Consider the following 20625-nt stretch of genomic DNA (forward strand, 5'->3'; position numbering starts at 1 on the left):
TGTGCATTAATACATACATTACTTATGAAGGAAGATGTGCTGATGACTTTATGACCAAAACATTCTATTATTTCTTAAGTATGATAATATTTATTTATATTTTCAGTATCAAATTATAGTCAACAGCATCAGTTTAAAATCTGTTACAGTCAAGTGCCTTGGCATTTATTAGTGTTGTATTAATGGGATGCTTATCAAATTTTCATTTCTAACCTTGCATTTTATTTAATTTAAACTAAAGATTTCCATACACAGTTTGTGATATGTGGAGTGCCTTGTGAAGGTAAAAATTTTTGTAGCTGATGATATAAAAGGCAGACTTCTTCATGATATGAAGAGCTGGATTACCACAGTCAACATAAAAACAAAAACTCGATAACTGTGTGGAACATGGATATTATATAACTGTATAACATTGATCAATAAATAAACTATGTAGATGATATCTGGATGCAACATTTAACAAATGCTTTTGATTTTTGGTGAAGATATATTCCACAAAACATACTTTAAAAGTATTTTCTTTGCACGATATACAACAAAATGTTCCATTTAATCCACATCATTTAACAATGGGAAGCATCTTCACTAGGGCACAAGACTCCATTAACATTACAATGAATATGGTACACTTAACATTTCATTTCAAGTGCACCCTAAAATTTTTAGTGTTAGGTACAAACATTCAACTCAGTATTTTCAAATATTTTCCAGTCACAACAGGTAACAATGGGGAAACAGCAATCACATGGGCTTCCACTCAGCTCGTAATGTCTCAAAATTAAAGTAAATTCTTAGAATATGACAGGGAGCTTTTGTACACTAAAAGCACACGGTAAATGATTTTGTCTACTCTATGCTGATAACCATAATTTAAAATAATATTGCACTTTTCATTTAGCACACATAAAAACCAATTAGCTTTACAACAATCTTTATGACATTACTATTGGGTCAGATCAGGCATCTAAGTACATATTTTATTAACATGAGTATTCAAAACAGACATGCCTGCAGAACTACTGGTTTAACAGATGCAACAGCTCCATATGGATGGAAGACAAAAGCGACACTTCTATACAAGCGGAGTGGTTTCTTTCTTCATCACTGACAGCAAAATATAACTATCTTTACATGACTATACAAATTGTGCACCCCTGTTTATTTTATACATTCTATATATATATATAAATATCTCACTTTGGATGAACTATTCTTAAAACATTCTCACTTAACATTTTAGTAGTTGTGCTTCATAGAAAAAGGAGGAAACTGTGAAATTTTGATTGCTTTTCGCCATGTGGAATTACATCAAGATGGAATGAGGAAAGTGAAGGCACAGAGTGTAAAAAGAGGGGATCATGAGGTACAACGATTGAGGCTGCAAACTGGCAGGTTAACAGGTAAAACTAACACCAAAAAATATTGTCCTCTTGTGTTTTCACTTCTAAAAGGGTCCCAACAAGTTCGACATCACATCAACAAGAAACAATTATCACTGGATTAGCCAAAAACTTTGATAAAAATACACACAGGACTATTATACATACATCTGCCTTAAATATAACATTCTGCAACAGTTAACATACATCTGAATAATTTTGTATAACATAATTATTCTTGTAATGTATTTTCACATTATCACGATTTATAACTCTGATAAATATAGATCCCAAACTTTCATTTGCAGCCTCAAGATAATACCGAGATGAGGACTCGTGCAAAATTGACTCAAAGTCGGTCGATCGGTCGGTCGGAATCCAAGTGAACAAAGCACACACATTTAGGCACTCGGAGTAAGGCATTCCTACAGTGGAGATATGAAGGATATATTCTGGACAGTTCAACCAGCTGCACCTACTGGTGTGATGTGTGTTTTCATTTTTGTCCTCAAAAGGTGCATTTAGTAGATAAAATATAGTGACAGTATAATGTGCCTGTTGTATATCTCTTTTATGAAGACTAACAGTGAACACGATGGTAAGCAACATGAGCCGACTGCAGACTTAAACAATGGCACAACTTAATAATCTTAACAGCTTAATTACAAAAAGGAACCAGCAGAAAAGCCAAAGGGCAGTCTACACTCAGTGTACAATCAGAGTCTTTGTAATCTTTAACAGGAAATAGATTGTGCCTCATTGTTCAATCTAACAACCTAACAATTATTTTTACAACCAATTCACAGAAATAAACATATGTGATGTAGTCTGGTACAAGTAATGTAGGGGAACATTTTATATGTCCAACAGTTAAGGCATGACTTTGTCCGCTTTTGTCATAAAATATGCCTACAAAGATTAAGCACCAAATTTAGCAGTTGCAACAAAAGCTTATTACATACAAACATAGAGAACATGTAAAAACAATATTGCAAATTACTGAACGCAATAACATCTCAATAGTGTGTGTGTGTGTGTGTGTGTGTGTGTGTGTGTGTACATTACTCATATGAAACTGTACAATAAAATTTTGTGTGTATGTATATAATATATATATTTATTTATATATATATATAATATATTCTTCCCTACATTATATACCTTGTTAAAAAAAATAACACGGCACTGGTCAACTGGTTACTTCAATGACACTCAGTTAAAACTTCATGGCCTATTTACAAGTTGCAGTTGTACCCAATGTACTAAGTACAGGTCCACAGAGTCAACTGCAACCAAGGTTGCCACTTAGGATACATGAGACACAGAGCTCACTCATCTACAGGGGAATGTTCGCACTCTTTCTTAACAAAATAGAACATTCATTTGGGGCTACATAGTAGTCACACAACACTGCACACAACAAACATTATGTACAAAACATTTATACACCACTGTGTATTTTATGTCTCTTTAAAGTGTCTTCTTAGAAGTCCATATCCAGAGAAGTTATCTCCAAAAACTGACACTAATATGGACTCAGCAAATTGCCCTCTTCTTTTGGGAACAGAATCCTGTAAAACTTCTGACAGAGCTGACTATCATTATGAATAGAGCTCTCTTACACAATACAATTTGGTTACAAAAATTTAAGTACATTTAATAAAATGCTGCTAAATCCTGCACATAAAATTAAATATCAAGAAATGCACTGCCCCGAGTCCAAAACCTCTGCAGGCAAAACTTTCTAAACACTTTGCTTTCTCGTTATCAAGTTAAAAATTGTCAAAACTAGTGATATCATTCTATGACTGCATATATGCCTCAAAGGCTTTCTTCTACTTCATTTGAATCTTCCAAAATATTTAGCAAAATTAGCTAGGTTTCATCTTTATCTTCATTCACCACACATTTTTGCAAAGTATATTTTTTATAATATGTAAAACCAGTTCCTTTTTGTTCACTTTTACAAAATGTGCAGGCACTTGCAGCCATTGACATCATCATGATCACAAATATAACATTAAAACTTCACATTTTTATCATCAGTACACAAATCTGGCATACAAGAACACCAGATTGTCACGTGTAAGCAACTGTCTTTGTATTAATATATGGCACAGAGGTCCCATACGCCTGACCAGGGAAATAATGGTGCCGTGGGACTGGCACATCGTAGTACTATGTGGCCCAGCCTTCACTCATGCGAGATCTCTTCTGGAGAGGTCCACTGTCATAGTCTGAGCTGCTGCTATGTCGTGGATCTCCAGGTGACGAAAGGTTTGTGGGAGTGACAGTCCCTGTGAACAGCAGTACATTAAATTGAGTATTCATTTGGCATATAATATCAGCAGAGGCTGGCATAGGTTACTAATTAATGTTACATTTTCTTTTTTAAGTTTAGTATGTGATTTGTCACCTTGTTTAATGTAAAAGGGATATGTCGTTATAAAGGGAGCTTGTGAAAGAGAACACAAACAATTTTTTAATTAAAATCTATATATATAATGGTTTGGGCTCACTGCTCAAGTTTCAGACTAAATGGCAGCTCAATTGACACTGAAGTGATAATTAGTCTGATATACTTCTGGCTTCAAGGTTTTAGGTAGTAAATTTGTGAGGAGCAAAAAGTGAAAGAAAAAGTAAGCTTGCCTTCTGTGAAAAATACCCAGTAAAAAGTAAGATCTGTCTGAAAAGTAAGATTCTAGAAAGAACGAACACATTCACATATCTAGGCTGTAAGCAAACCTTTCTGGAAGAAACAGTCCTAACTGAAAAACCCATCAGGTAAACAATAACAGGGAGAGTATTAACAATGTAATGAAACATTTCCTAATCCCGGAGCACATGAGAATATGCCTTTATAAGAGTTCAGCAAGAGCTGTACAGTGCTATTGCAGTGAATCTGGTCAATGAAGGGAAAAAATGCAAAAAGACTAACAGCTTGTGAAACTAAATTCTTGAGATGAACAGCTGGTTACACCAAATAGGATCACCAAAAGAATGAAGATGTGTGGAAGGAACTTAAAATGGAAGCATCAAATATATTCAGAACAATCAAACGTCTATAACAAATGGACTCAAAGAGGATCCAAAATACATGCTACACTACCACACCAACAGTGTAAGATCACTAGGTCAACCAACAAGATGGGTGGAGAACTTCTCAATGAAACTGCAAGATTATGTTTACATCAATACTACGCAAGCGGAGGATACTCCTGGTACCACTAACTGACCACCCCTCCTATGTTCCACTCTTGAATGGCATGTGGGAAGAATGATTGTCTGTATGCCTCCGTATTACCTTCAATTTCTCCAATTTTCTCCCTGGGGTCATTTCACAAGACATATGTGTGAGGATGTAATATGTTGTCCAACTCTGCAACATCTGCCACTGGAGATTGTTAGGATCTCTGTGATGCTCTCGTGCCAACTCAATGATCCCATGACGAAATGTACCACTTTTTGTTGAATCTTCTTTCTCTCTTCTATCAGTCCTGCCTCTTAAGCGTCCCAGATTAATGAACAAGACTCGAGAACTGGTCAAATAAGCACCATGTAAGCCGTTCCTTCCGTAGGTAAATTACATTTTGTTCAGATTTTTCTTATGAATCTCAGTCTGACATCTGCTTTTCCTGCTACTTTTTTTATATAGTCATTCCACTTAAGATCACTCTGAATAGCTATTTGTAGATATTTTATGGTAGTTGCCGTTTCCAGCAATTTGTCATCAATAGTGATGTTGTACAGTAGAGTGTTTATTTTCTTAAGTATGCTCAATATGTTACATCTATTTACATTCCAGGTCAACTACCAGCCCTTGCACCATTCATCAATCCTCTGTAGTCGCTTCTGCAAATTGTTACTGACTTCTGGCATTGATACCATCTTACAGACAACTGTGCCAGCTGTGAACAGCCTTAAAGACCATCCTATACATTCTACTAGGTCATTTGTATACATTATAAATCTACACCTACATCACTACTCTGCAATTCACACTTAAGTGCTTGGGAGAGGGTCCTTCAAACCACCTTCAGACTAATTCTCTATTGTTCTGCTTCTAACAGGTCATGAGAAAAAGAGCTCTGTAAGAGCTCTGATTTCTCTTATTTTATTACAATGATCATTTCTCCCCACGTAGGTCACTGATAATAAAATATTTTCACGTTCAAAGGAGAAAGTTGGTGATTGAAATTTTGTGAAAGTATCTCACCACAGTGAAAAATTCCTTTATTTTAATGACTGCCATCCCAACTTTCTTATAATATTGTGACACTCTCTCCCCTATCTTGCAATAGTACAAAATGAGTTGCCCTTCTCTGAACTTTTTCAGTGTCCTCCATCAATCCAGAAAACAATGATTCTACCACATTACCTTGTGGTGCTCCCAAAATTACCTTTACATTTGTCAATTTGATTCCATTAAAAGTGATGATTTTGAGTTCTGTTTGCACAGAAAGTCTTAAACCCAGAAGGAAACCTGCTCCAATACTTTGTAAACTCCTTTTTTCATTTTTTATGTTTTTATTTTACTAAACAGCAGTGCTAGATGGTTTCAAACACCTTCCTGAAGTAGAGGAACATTGCATCAACCTGAGTGCCAATGTCTACAATACTGTGGATCTCATGGGAGAACAGAGCGAGTCAAGTTTTGTAAGATCTCTGTTTGCTGCGGAATCTGTGTTGATTTTATGGAGGAGATTTTCATTCTCCAAAAATGTAACACTACATGAGTATTAAACATATTTCATAATTCTACAACAGACACATCAATTATATAGGCCTATAATTGTGAGCATCCGTCCCACAACCCTTCTTCAAAATGAGAATGACCTGCACAACATGTCAAGAGACATTACACCTAGAAGGAAGATAATGAAGATGATTTCTGAAAAAGGTCAAGTAAAAAAAAAATTATGAAACTTTTTGACAACAGAAAAAGGAAAGTCAACATGCTCCTACACCTACCCTACCTACTCTGTAATTATTTAATCTAAGCAGTAGACCGACTCCTTTTTGACTTCCTAGTGATAAAAATACAACTGACCATGAAACTTATTTTTTCATATTTTTCACTTGCAGCCCGCATCATCTACAATGCTCTTTCCTAAACTGTCATTATACTCCTATGTTATTTTTAGCCTTATTTAAAAATATTGCTTCATCCCTCTAATCATTGGTATTGTCATTTAATCAACAGGTTCCCGTCAAAAAGTGAAATAGTGAAACTGCCATAAAAAGTTATTTCTAGTTTGTAAAAAAGGTAGCTGTAAGTTAAAATCTGTTTTACTGTTGACTATAGCAGTGTACTGACTGTTTTGAATTGATCAGACTATCTTTTGTTTCACGGACTGTATTGTTTGTTTTGTATTACATAATAGCTGATGGTGTTAAAAGTACATCAAAGCCAGTTTACAGTTATTTGATAATTATTCAATATGACACAGTTAGTATGTGGTGGTCCAACACATAAATATGTGATACAATTCTGAAACAAAGTGAAAAAATAAATGTTCATATCAGAACTCATAATGAAAAAAGTACTGCCTAAATTTTTTTAATTATTTTTTGTAAAGAAGCTGCTCTGCTGCATCCTAAAACAGCAATTGTCATCTACAAAACACATTTATTTAGTCTATTTGGTCAAATTTTGAGCAAATAATTCACATAATATCAGCCTGAAAACAGGATTGAATAACATTTATAAGAAAACATAAAGGTATGTGAGCTCATTTTTGTCTCTACTTTAAATTTGCACTGAAAAACACAAACTTGTTGACAGAACAGAATGTACAACAAGGACCACGTTCAGCAGAATGACTGAGACACTAGATCCTCATAACATAAAAAGACATTTACCTGGTGTTGGTGTGAGGTGTCCAGTGGAGGATGGCCGTGGCAGTGTGTGGGCATGTGCTGTGTGGCTCTGTAGGTGTGATCCAAGTCCACTGTGCCCAAGGCCTCCCCCGTGGCTGGATGGATCACGTGGCGGTGATATGGGTTCACTCTTGATTTTGACTTGCAGTGGTGATGTCGACGGTGGAGGGGTACTGCTTGATACAGCCAAGTGCGGCAGACCGCTGAAACCGGAACTGTTTATATTCAGTAAGATAGGAAATTATGTATGATCTGTGCATCTACAGCAGATTTTGCAAACACAGAAAATGAACAGGAGATGAATAACTCATTGAACTCCCAAAAAGGGCCATATATTGGAAGCGTTGTTTTGTCAGAATCACTTACTGACCATAAAGGCATAAATGAAAGGGGGGAAAAGAAACAAAAGATAGAAATTTGGAACACGATCACTATGAATATACAAAACATTCAATAAATTCAATGTTCTCACTAAAAACACAATAAACTTGGTAAGGCAAAGTGCTCATGAACTGATACCAAATCTCAATCTTTTTGATTCACTTATTTCTTACAATGGAGTAGAAATTGACAAGAGTAGAGATAACAGAAGAGGAAGGATAAAAGGGACAGAGCATCAGAATCCATGCTAATACAGATTATCCACCACATCCTCCACACAGGAATGACTGATTGTTCTTGGAATGTGAGCTGCTCCTTTTTCCCACATTTGCACAACCTACATAACCTTTCTATGTTTCACTCCAAGAAATGAGTTTTAAAACATAGTGATTTCTCACCCATCCACAAATGTTTCTTACAGCCTTGTCTATGATTTTGCCCTGTTCCTCAAACAGCTATTTTAATCTACAGCTAGCATATGTTAATAGTGTTACAGGTGATTTTAGTGTTTAAAATGTGGTGAACAGACACTAGAATTGAAAAGTAACATAAATAATGTCAACGTGGAGTATGCCATAGAATATTTTATAGATAATTCAGTTTCATTAGTTCCAAAATCTGCAATATTCATGATAAATGGAAAACAAGCAATGCAGAGTGGAGCTTATCAACATGGATCTGCAGCTAAATAATGTAAGGAATGCAAATGGCAAATCAATGATTTGCTAACAGTAGAAAAAAATAGCAAGAAAATGTGTTAAACAGATAACAAATATGATATACAGGCAACAGCAGCATGTCGCAGAAAGTAATCATAAATATTAACACTCACGTGGTATGTGTTAATGATGAAGGCAGTTGCTGTCCACTCCAGCTAAGAGTGCCAAGCCCCATGTCAGACCCTACACTAAAGTCCTGACCACCGAATGTTGAAAGAGATGCTGAATATCCAGCAAGTCCTGGTATGGACGGAGTTTGCAGCGCTACCACTGGTGTATTTAAAGCTGAGCTGTTTCGGCTTGGCTGGAAAAATTTAAATAAAAAGTAAATTGTTAGATAATTCTTAAGCCAGGTTTACTTCCAAATACTTTTTTAAAAATCAAATATCATCTGAGTGTAAGGAAAGTAACAATATTTACACATTTCAAAACAATGTAACCTTATAAGCTATGATGAAACTGCAAAATGTGTGAATAAATTATGATTTAGTAGTATTAACGTAGGTAAAGTACTGGATTCCAGTAGAAAAAAAGTGTTCCAATACCTCATCTGGTGCTGGTGCTAAAGTGTGTGCACCTTGCTGCTGTGGTGTAGGAATGACTACTCGTAAATTAGTTCTTGGGCCACCTCCTTGGCTTCCTGTCCCGCCCGGACCTGGAGAGTGTTGCTTTCCATGCTGCAAGCCTTTGCCTCCTCCCAGCTGGCCAGGACTTGGTCCTGGTGAGGGAGAACCTCCCAGGGGTGAAGAGGAATTTGGATACCCATTGCTCATTTCCAGCATTCCACCTGAAGGGTATACTGTGAAGGGGGAAAAGCCTTAATACAGATTTCCCAGACAAAGTCTTAATGGTACAGAGAATAAAAAGTGAAAATTATCAGCAGTTGGGTTAACTAAGGGCATAGCAATGCTGAAAGATACACAGAAAGAGAGATGAATACTTGGAAAGAGAGATATAATGGACTATCAGCTAGTTATATTTTACTGAAATAATATTCGTGTTAAACAATGTGTGGATTCAAAGACATGAAAATAAACAAAATGTCTGACAAAACACTAAACAAATACAATCATAAAATATTCTGTTGAATTCCTCATGTGGAAGTGAATATGTAAATCAAAATCAATAATCTCCCAACTAATAATAACAAGCAATCCCTTTTGTTTAATGCAATGTGACTTTGTCTGACATGTTTGTAACATCTGCTTTTTGCAAATGCCACAGAGTGGATAAGATTACACTATCATCCCACCCCCAGTCCTGTTCCATTCATGAATGGTGCACAGTAAGAACAACAGTCAGGAAGCCTTTGCATGAGTTCGAATTTTTCTTATTTTCTCATGATATTGTGTCTGATGCAGACTATTCTTGAAACATAAACATTCATAATTTTAACAGGTCTGAGCTATCTACATACTTGTGAAAATTTTAATACAGCTAAGGAATTTTCAAGACATGTGAAATGCCTTGGTTAACACACTGCTCTGAGATTCAGGAGAAGTGAAATTAAAAGCCACTTTGGGCCATTCTGATACATGTTTTATTATGTTGTTTCTAATGAACCACTTGAACAAGATCTAGCCTATTTTCCCCCACTGGTGTTGAAATGCCTTACGCAAGACACAACTACACGCTAAGCGTACTGTTAGTACTTCCTTGTGAATGTGTAGTTAATACACATGGCAGACACTTTCGTGTTAAACTATGCTACCTTCTAGTCCTCATTCAACTGAACTAGATGAATACCAGCATATTGTCAGGTCATAATCACTTTGCTTCTCTTTCCCCTTGCCATTAAGAAATATTTACGAGTATAACAGCTATGCCACTCCTAAGGAAATAATAATAGAAGTAAATGCTGCACATGTGCGAACAATACAAGCTGATTGCTGGGATAAGTTTAATTTTAGTGAAGCTATTACAGCTATTGCTAAAAAAACAATAGATCATTGCATTATTTCAAAAAACAGATGCAAATCAGACAACAGTTATCCAGATATTGAAGGCTAAGTCTTTAACTCACAATATATCTGGTTACTGAGGGGACTGGGTCAGAAACAGAATATGTTATTTTCCACGTACTCATCATTCTCAGTGGCTTGTAATTAGTCAACTACCTGCTGGAGTATAATTTCACAAAAAGGGTGGCAGGGTGTTATGAAATGGTATCTTGAGATTTCCTTTGTTGGATACTGACACATCTTCTGTTAATCCAGTATTATGACCCTAATCATCTGCTGGATTCTACTGCTGCTACAGTATCCTTTAATGTGCTTTAGACCATCACCACACTAACAGTTGTCAATGTGCATGCCCATGTTTTCAAGATGGCATATGCACTAACAATACTTTGCTGAAAACACTTTTATACAATTTGGAAAACTACACTGGCCATCAGGTAGTAAGTTGTTGCAGTGCACCACTTGGTACAATCAGCAAACATTGCTACTCTAAAATCCATATGATAACAACAGTAACTGCTAAATAATGGGCTATTGGAGAGGTCAAATTCATACCCTATCGCTGAGACACTCCTGCTGGCATAAATTCTAACTCTGCTATATTCAACCACATTTCACACAAAATTTCATGGCCCTTCTTAGATATAGGTCTTTTTAAGCAGTATTACCCATGCCCATGTCATACAACGCAAACGCATATCGAGGCAACCTGGTACTCTGTAAAGTAATAAAAGAGCTAACAATTATATGACTGATACTATGCGGCCTCAAAACTTCACAGTACAGTTTATTGATGCCCAACAAACACCAATTCCACATTGCTGATGTGGTTTTGCTGTTGCAAAATTTTATTTGGATTTTGCTTTGTTAACAGAAAATTGGAGACAGAATATATCTGTTCACAATTTAAAATGTCAAATTTTCCAATACAAACATTAAGTTTTGTAATAATTTAAGACATGAACATGCAATAAATTTTATTCCTAAAATTTTTTAGTATTATTTTCAAAATGAAAATGTTTTATTTTATAATAATTCAGCAGTACATTTTAAAAAGTGCATCACATGTATCAAAATTCTATATAATAAAGAAACAGTCTTTGTAACTGCAAACTCTCAATTGCTATGTACTCTTGGAGCAGTCCAGAATAAAGAATGTAATCTTAAAACACATAAATCTTGGGAATGACTCCTGAGAAGCACCCTCACTCCCTGTGCAGCATTTACGAGAAATTAAGGCCAGGTGATTTGAAATTTAGCAACAAGTAGATGAAAAATTACAGCATCCATATACTTCTAATAAATCATACCACAGTCTTTAATTTGTTACCCGTCATCTTGTAAGAGAAACCACACTGAAACCAATTACGATGTAGTCTGTTGAATAAAAGAACTAAAAGGAATAGAAATGTTCACCAACCTGTATCTGTTTCTGATGAAGAAGGTCTAGGGCTGACACTGGTATGTGGCATCTGTGGACTGGACTGGAGCAATGAGGAGTCTGAATAACTACTGTTTACAGGCACTGACACTGGCAAAGTGTAAGACTGATTCATCCCAACCTAAAACAAAGAGAACTAAATAGTTAAAAATAATCTACAACAGAAGGGGTTTGAGTGAAATTTAGAAATTACCCATAGTATTAACTTTCTTCGTGATTAACTAATGTGCCCATTACGATATAAACAAACAAAACAATGATTACTAACTCTAGCTCCATTAAGCTGGTTTCTTTGCATCATCATCTGGAATTCCTCATCTATCTTGCTGTATTTAGCTTCAGTCCGTGGCGTCAGCTGATAATCACCTTCTGGTTCAGGACTATCAGGACTGCAGGTACCATTCTTATGTTCCTTTTTGTTAAGAGCCTGTAGGAATTGAAACAGACACTTACTACAAGAAGTACAACACTACAAAATGGTGTGTTACATACATATTTACTACTGAAGCATGTGCTAAAACCTTTTTTTGTTCGCAGCATCCAAACCTGCAGGTCACCGTACCAAAGATAATAATGGACTGCAAGATATTAATATATGCTCACCAAGGTAAGTGCTAACACCACAGTCATATAAAGATAAAATTGAAAAGTGCATTCAAAGTCAAGGAAGCAACTCAACTTAGGGCTTATAATGGTACTTTGAATCAACTACCACTATACATATTTGTTTACTAACAATCTTTTCTTTTGACTATCAATAAAGTAATATAAATTATCTTCCAATATTACTATTAGGCCTTCTGCTCTTTATCCTTTTTTTGAATGCCTCTGTCAAAAAGGGCTTATTTGCTCTTACATTTTCTACCTATCTACTGTAAGTACTAGTTTCAATAGTTTGAATTTTGCCAAATTTATATTTTGCTGTTCATTCAACTCGAAACTATCATTGGGAGGTAATTATCCATATCCAGTTTCACCTTCTCACCAACTTCAAGAAAACAGAACATTTGTTACACTTTCATCCATACCCCATCCACATTTAAAATGTTTATTTGACACCACAACCAGTCGTCAGGCCACAGTCACGAAAACAATAAAATTTTTGAAAGATTATGTGACTAGTTTTGACACACTGAGTCGTCACTTTCAAATGTAATCACAAACCTAGAAAACTGGATTAATAATCCAGATTTGTGATTACATTTGAAAATGATGTCTCAGTGCGTTGAAACTGGTTATGCAACCTTTTAAAAATTTTGCTGTTTTCATGAAAGTGGCTTGACGGCCAGTTGTGGGTGTCAAACAAACATTTTAAATTGATGACAGTTATGTCGAAATGCAAAATCCATCCACATTATTGTTCCTCCAGTTCTAGCTCAACTTACATCTCATTTAATTTATAACTATTTCTATAGCCTCTTCACTGTAAATAAATTGGTGACCCTACCAGTTTTACCTATCTTTGAACTTTCTTTCTTCAGGAGAGAAAAATTAGGTTCATTTGTTGCATCATCTGGCATCCTATTATAATTTCAAATTGTAGGCTACATTGGGCCCATCATTCCAGATCCCTCACTTATATCTGTGCCTATCCACTTCTCAGGGTCTCCTGTATGTGGTGAGTGGTTAGCTATATTCATACTATTAATTACACATGAGGCAGGATTTTCTGTCATCATTCTCATCTTTGCCAAATGATTTTTCATTTTTTACTGCTATTTAATCCTAACTCTGATTCTACCTGGCGATTACACATTCAACAAAATATTGAAATGCCTCTTGTAAATGATTATTGTCTTATAAAAGAAATAGTATCTAAATGATTAATGGAAAATCTCATATAAAGATGTGAAACAAATACTAACAAAGAGATAGAGGGGCTGGCCAGTACTTACCTCAGCTCAGTACAGTCGATAGATACACAAAAAACAGAACCGAAAATTTACGTTCCTAGCTTTCGGAACAAATGTTCCTTCATCAGGGAGGAGAGAGGGGAAAGAAAGGGAAGAAGGGAAAGTGGATTCAGTTACTCACAACCCAGGTTATGAAGCAACAGGGAAAGGAAAACAGGGAGTGTAGCAAGGATGGAGGCATGGTTGTCAGAGGGAAGCCAAATATATTCTACTGTAAGTACTGTGCCAGCTTCAAACCAAAGAGGATTCATACAGAAGTAAAGAGGTATATAGTATAAAGATAAACACAACTATGTAGAATGAAAAGATGCGTGAATGGCTAAAGAGGAAAGGGAAAGAGGAGAAGACTGAAGAGTAAATGGGAGTGAGGTTGTTTAACATAGGTTCAGTCCAGGGGGATGGCGGGATGAAAGGATGTGTTGGAGTGCAAGTTCCCATCTCCGCAGTACAGAGGGACTGGTGTTGAGTGGGAGAAGCCAAATGGCACATACGGTGTAGCAGGTTCCTAGGTCCCTAGAATTATGCTGGAGGGCATGCTCCGCTACTGGGTATTGGACATCTCCTAGGTATAGTATGAAATAGTATGAAAATCATATGATTATGTGTGGACTGGTGCTACTAAACTAGGAAAAGGTATGTATTGAAATAACTGTTACGGTCAAAAAATTGAAAAAATTCAAAGCCCAGATGCATTTCATTAGACATTCTACCTTGGCCCTAAAATTTTATTATCATTGATAAAAAGTACATTCATCGTTTCAGCTATAAAAATATTTATAGTAATTTATGGAATGAGGATGGAACGAGGAAGGAAAAAGTAACTGCCTAAAACATTACATAAAACCATGCTATATCACGAGATTAGAGTTCCTGTGTGAAATTACTTAAACTGTTTAGCTCTTATACTACTGTACAATACAACTATAGAAAACCAACATATGTTTATCATCTCAGTATACAAACAGTTAACTGTTTGCACTTATTACCGATTTCATCAAATATTCCAAAGCAACTTGACTTACCTCAATGATATTCTTATTAGTAAGAGATTCATGTGGCTCATTGTATTCTGTGTACTTCAGCAGCACTTTATCCATATCTGTGCTTGCATACTGATAGAGTTTGTTGGAACTGCTGAAAATTATCAGAGCTATTTCACAGTCACACAAGACACTTAGCTCATATGCTTTCTTCATGACACCAAATTTGCGTTTGTTGAATGTCACCTGTGAAATACAGAACATTTGTTATACTCTCACAGCAAAAATTTGGATTCACCAATGGGTGTAATATTTACCAGTGAAATAATCATCCAACAATATGACATGGAAGCTATATATTTAGAGGGAGATATTTATACAGAAGAGATACTGCAATTTTTAAAAGTTAATTGCTATGGTCAATATAGATAGAAACCATGTTCCTGCAGCAACATAAAATTTATTTGTTCCTGTTCTGTTGATCCACTAAACAAAAGAACTGATGGATATGGACAGGTTATGTGTCTTTTTAGGGGAGAGAGAGAGAGAGAGAGAGGGGGGGGGGGGAGGGAGGGATGAATAAAATATGCTAACAATTACAGACTTGGGCACTTACTACAGAGTAAATCATACATTATGGCTATTGCACATTATAAGTTATAGAACTGTTGAAATTAAAGGTAAATCAGTAAACTAAGCATAAAAATTTCATTAATAATGTAAGCTATAGTATTCATTCACAAAGTGGTGCTAACAAAAAGTGCATGTACAGCATACCATTTCCAAACCAAAATGGAGAAATGTTTACATAGAAATTCACTGAGACTGTAAAAAGAGATTCCTCTGTAGATATTCATCAATTTACTCTTTAAAGTTTGGCATTACAATGGAAAGACTTTATTCAAATGGGAGTCCATCAAACACCTATTTGTTTGAGTAATGTACCCCTCCTGCAGAATACTCAAGTTTTTACTGTCTGTATGCAAGGTGTGTTTTGTTCTTGTATCATGATCATGATAGGCACTATGGGTTTTGTACATGGAATTGTTCATGATTGCAAAGGACATGAGGCATAGGATATACTGTGAGGTCATTGACAATATATTTTTTTCTTTTTGATTTCTGTATGAATTATTTCTATTAAATCCACACAGAATTCGGATTGCTCTTTTCTGAGCGACAAACACTTCTTTCGCTACTGGTCAGTTACCCCAAAATATCATGCCACAGGACAACAATGAATGAAATTAAGCAGCCTTAACAGCATCAATATCAACAGTTAATGCTATAATATGCAGTGCATAAGTTTCTGAGTGAAGTCTTTTCTCAAATCCAGAATAGGGCAAGACAAATTTAATTAATTGTCATGTCAATGTGGATGCCTAAAATTTTGGAGAATATATTTGGTGTATGTTTTGATCATTGCACTTTAATATTATGCCCTCCTGAACTTTCTGAGATCCATGAAAATGAATATATTAAATTTGCTTGCAGCTTTTTTACACAGTGGAAGGTGCATTAACAAATATAAGAAGAGCCAGGGGACCAGCACAGAACCTTGTGGCATTCCTGTACTTGCTTTTCTCGAGTCAGATGAAGCTATTGTACATCTCCACGATTAAGTGATACCCTGTCTTTTCTATCAGTTAGGTACGATCCAAGCCACTTTCCTACTGTGTAATTTAAGCCATAAGACTGCTTTCAAAAGGAGGATTTCATGGTTCACAAAGTCAAAAGCCTTGGTTGGACCACAAAATATACCCACTAAAGCCAATCTATTGTTAAGAACTTCTAAAACTTTAATGGCAAAGGAAAACATAGTGACATTGGTTGATTTGGAGGTCTGGAAACCAAACTGACAATGGCTAAGTAAGTTCTTTGTGGACATTCAGATGTTCAACAATTATCTTATGCATTAATTTCCCCAGAACTTTGAAAAACCATGTTAAAAGGGAGATAGGGTGATAGATTGAAGCATTACTTTTATTCCCTTTCTTGAATAGCAGTTTTGCAACAACATACTTCAGTCTGCTGGGACGATACCTTGTTGAAGGGATTCATTAAATATATTGCAAAGTATTACACAAATAGCATTATGACAATGTTTAAGTACTCTAGTGGACACTTTGAATTTTAAAAAAAATGTGACGATAGTGTAGCAATACAGTGCTGGTCGTTATATTGTACAGGTAATTATTATAGATTTTTTTTTGTAGATAAAAAAGTGTGAACTAAATCTACATTTAATTAAAAAAGAAAGAAAGAAAGAAAGAAAGAAAGAAAGAAAGAAAGAAATTGTAGACATGTTGAGTAAAATGAGAAATTGTGAAACATAGTGTGTGGATAAAATTGCTATCCAGCAGCTCACTGTCAGTTGCAGTTGAACAGGAATGGTTTCCTCATAATGATATGCATAGGTCTATAAATGTATGTTGTCGAAGTTGTATTGGGGTTTCTGAAAGAAATAGCTAGTACCTGCTCAGTTTAGACAAATATTTTTTCAAGATTAGATGTAGGTGGCATAACATATAGCACAGCAGCTAAGCTTGATACAAATAAATAAGGAACCAACTGTACCCTTGCCTTAGAGGACTATTTGACATGCACATTGAACGAGTTAGGGAAAGTTACAAGCAATATGGCCAGATGGGAATTTGAATATCACTCCTGCTAAATATGAGTCCAGTGTCATAACCACAGCACAACCTTACTTGGTCGCACTTCAAAAAGCAACTTGAAAAATCTAATATACAAAATGAGAGTAAAATACTGACCTGCCTATTTCGCTCATCTGTGATTCGTGAGATTTGAATTTTCTTTCTCCCCATGGTTGAGACAAGTTGTGTATGATTTTATCAACAGAAAATACCAATAAGAAACTGGGTTGTTGTCTGGTGAGACTGACTAGCAGAGCATCAACATTAAATCTGAAATAAGAAACACAAAACACATCAAGTATTGTCTGTACGGTGACAGAAAATGAGAGTTAAGTGATCAGAAACAGCACAATAACGTAACAATGAAAACTCCAGGATGGAATGTAACAGTACATGAAAATGAGATAGTTGCACTCACCACATAACAGAGATGCTGAGTAGCAGAAAGGCTCTAGCTGCCAGAGACTGGTAATGTGCGTGTGAGTTGTGTTTGCGTGAGTGTGTGCGTATGTGTATATTATCTACTTTTGACAAAGGCCTTGTTGGCCAAAAGCTAAATTTCCGACAGTCATTTTGTTGTGCCTTTCTGCAATGCAGCATCTCCACTATACGGTGAGTACTAACTATCCTCTTTATATATTTACAATAAGGTAACACATGCACAGATTGAGCTATATAATTGCAATGGCCACTCTTTAAAAATAACTGTTGCAACTTTGAAATAAAAATGGTATTTCGGATTTTTGGTTGGAATCCACAACCCTAGAGGGAGCCATTCATATGGATAAGTTAAGGGTGCACTATGGAGTCAATAAGAAAGCCTAAATGCTGCAAGTGATATAACTGTGACAAGCCAATATGAGATAAAGAGAAGAAAAAGTATTAGTATAGTAATAGGTAAGGCTGACTGATTCAGCGTAGCACTTGTAACCTACGTCCTCAATTATTTGCTTGATATATTCTACACTCTGTCTTCCTCCACAATTTCTATCCTCTAAAGCTTCCTCTAGTATCATGGAAGTTATTCCCTGATTTCTTAACAGATGTCCTATCATCCCATCCCCTCTTCTTGTCAGTGTTTTCCTTATACTATTTTCCCCATTGATTCTGTGGAGAACCTCCTTATTCCATACCTTATTAGTCCACCTAATTTTCAACATTCTTCTGTAGCACCATATCTCAAATGCTTCCATTCTCTTCTGTTCTGGTTTTCCCACAGTCTATGTTTCACTACCATAAAATGCTATGCTACAAACGTGCATTCTAATAAATTTCTTCCTCAAATGAAGGCCGATGTTTGATACCAACAGACCTCTTTTGGCTAGAAATGCCCTTTTCGTTAGTGCTAGTCTGCTATTTTGCCCTTCTCGTTAGTGCTAGTCTGCTTTTTATGTCCTCCTTGCTCCGTCCAACATGGGTAAATTTTGCTGCCTAGGTAGCAGAATTCCTTTTGTTGCCACTTCCACAGATGATTTTTAGAAATTCTGATGGAATGTTATCTATCCCTACTGACTTATTTGATCATAAGTCTTCCAAATCTCTTTTAAATTCTGATTCTAACACTGGATCCCCTATCTCTTCCATACTGACTCCTGTTTTTTCTTCTATCACATCATCACACAAGTCCTCCCCTTCACGGAGGTTTTCTGTACTCTTCCCACCTAACTGCTCTATCCTCTGCATTCAACAGTGGAATTCTCATTGCACTCTTAATGTTACTGATGTTGCTTCTAATTTCACCTGAGGTTGTTTTGACTTTTGTATATAGTGAGTCAGTCCTCCCGACAATAACTTCATTTTTGATTTCTTCACATCTGTCATGCAGCCATTTCGCCTTATCTTCCCTGCAGTCTTATTTATTCCATTCCTCAGTGACTTGTATTACTGTATTCCTGAATTTTCTTGAAATTTTTTGTGCTTTCTTCCTTCGTCAACCAACATGAAGTTTTTCTTCTATTAAAAAAACTTACAAATATCCAGAATGTAATGCTATGTACAAATTAATTTGCAATATGAATTTAAAAGGACTCGCTCCACATCATTACGGTCTATCATGCAAAATGAACATGAAACTAACTAACCAGCCGTGGTTTCTTTGCAGTTACCTGCCTTGTACCTCTGTTCTTCTTGCCAGCTTGTGTGAGCACTCATTTTCGAGATGTCCAGAACTATCTACTCAGCTATTTACTAACGCAGTACCTATAATCTAAAGAACTTCAAACGTATGTTTTCATTCCTTACCATTTCCATATCCTACTTTTTTGCACATTGTTTGTTTTTGACTCATCTCTTAAACTTCAGCCGACTCTTCCATTATTACTAAATGGTATTCTGAGTCTGTGTCTGCTCCTGGCCTTATAATCCAATACCTGATTTCGGAATCTTTGCCTGACAATGAAGTCTTCCCGTATCTCTCCTCTTCTAGTTCTTGAATAGAATATTCTCTATTACTAGCTGAAATTTATTGCAGAAGTCTATTAGTCTTTCTCCTCTCTCATTCCCACTACCGAGTACATATTCTTCCATAATCCTTTCTTCTACTCTTTCGTCCTGCACAGCTTCTTATGTGGGATTTAATGGGTTGTGCAATAATGAGCAACATATAGGAAGAGAAAGGGACCAAGGATTGAACGCTGAGGTACACCGTGTATTACTGTTTCGTTGGTGGATTGAAAGTTTATAATCTTAATTAGTTTGTATGTCAGCTTAGGGCATTGTTTGCGATTCAGTAGGTATGTGGCTAGAATGGTCATAGATGGATCCCCGATATGATACGACTTCAGTTATTCTAGACTTAACCTATGGAAGAATTGTGTAGCTGCTGTGGTTGTGCTTAGCTTTTTTCTGAAGCAATGCTGTTGAGTCTACAAGCAGTTTGTGTTTTGCAAAAAAGGCACTTAGCTCCGACGGGATAATTCTTTCGAACGTCTTGCTAAAAGTGGGAATTAATGATATTGGTCTATAGTCAGAGACATCTTCCTTACTTCCCTTTTTATACATTATGTACACAACATTCATTTGTACAACAGTAGAATGCATATCACCTTGCATTCTTCCTGCTACTTCACTTCGATAAATTCAAACTGGAACAATTTTCAAGTATATATGCTTCTAAATATGCGCAGTAACTTAATATTTGATATTTTATAAGCAACGTTATGTATAGTGCTTTTCATTTCCTAAACATGTAGAATGACATCTTGGAAGTGATACACTGTTCATTCTAAACGTATTTTATGTTCTTAACCGATCTCTTCACACACAGATTTATTGAGGGAAACGAGAGAGCTGAGAGAGGAATGTCTTTAACA

At 35.9% G+C, this 20625-nt stretch overlaps 1 protein-coding gene across 7 annotated transcripts in view; it reads right to left on the reverse strand.

The window, feature by feature from the left end:
* Window positions 1-470: 470 nt before the first annotated feature.
* Window positions 471-20625, reverse strand: part of LOC126262576 (myocyte-specific enhancer factor 2) — an 888576-nt gene continuing 868421 nt past the window's right edge. For 6 of the 7 annotated variants that reach the window (XM_049959303.1, XM_049959302.1, XM_049959304.1 and 3 more), the window contains 8 exons: window positions 17432-17584; window positions 14700-14903; window positions 12033-12191; window positions 11744-11885; window positions 8908-9161; window positions 8476-8666; window positions 7245-7477; window positions 471-3679 (listed from right to left, as the gene is read on the reverse strand). In XM_049959303.1, coding sequence (XP_049815260.1) covers window positions 3561-3679; window positions 7245-7477; window positions 8476-8666; window positions 8908-9161; window positions 11744-11885; window positions 12033-12191; window positions 14700-14903; window positions 17432-17485 — 1356 coding nt within the window. In that variant the 5' untranslated portion in view covers window positions 17486-17584 and the 3' untranslated portion in view covers window positions 471-3560. The remainder of the gene's footprint in view (window positions 3680-7244; window positions 7478-8475; window positions 8667-8907; window positions 9162-11743; window positions 11886-12032; window positions 12192-14699; window positions 14904-17431; window positions 17585-20625) is intronic. The other variant, XM_049959308.1, reaches the window with a different exon arrangement.

The sequence above is a fragment of the Schistocerca nitens genome, chromosome 6, assembly GCF_023898315.1.
Source record: "Schistocerca nitens isolate TAMUIC-IGC-003100 chromosome 6, iqSchNite1.1, whole genome shotgun sequence".
Taxonomy (NCBI): domain Eukaryota; kingdom Metazoa; phylum Arthropoda; class Insecta; order Orthoptera; family Acrididae; genus Schistocerca; species Schistocerca nitens.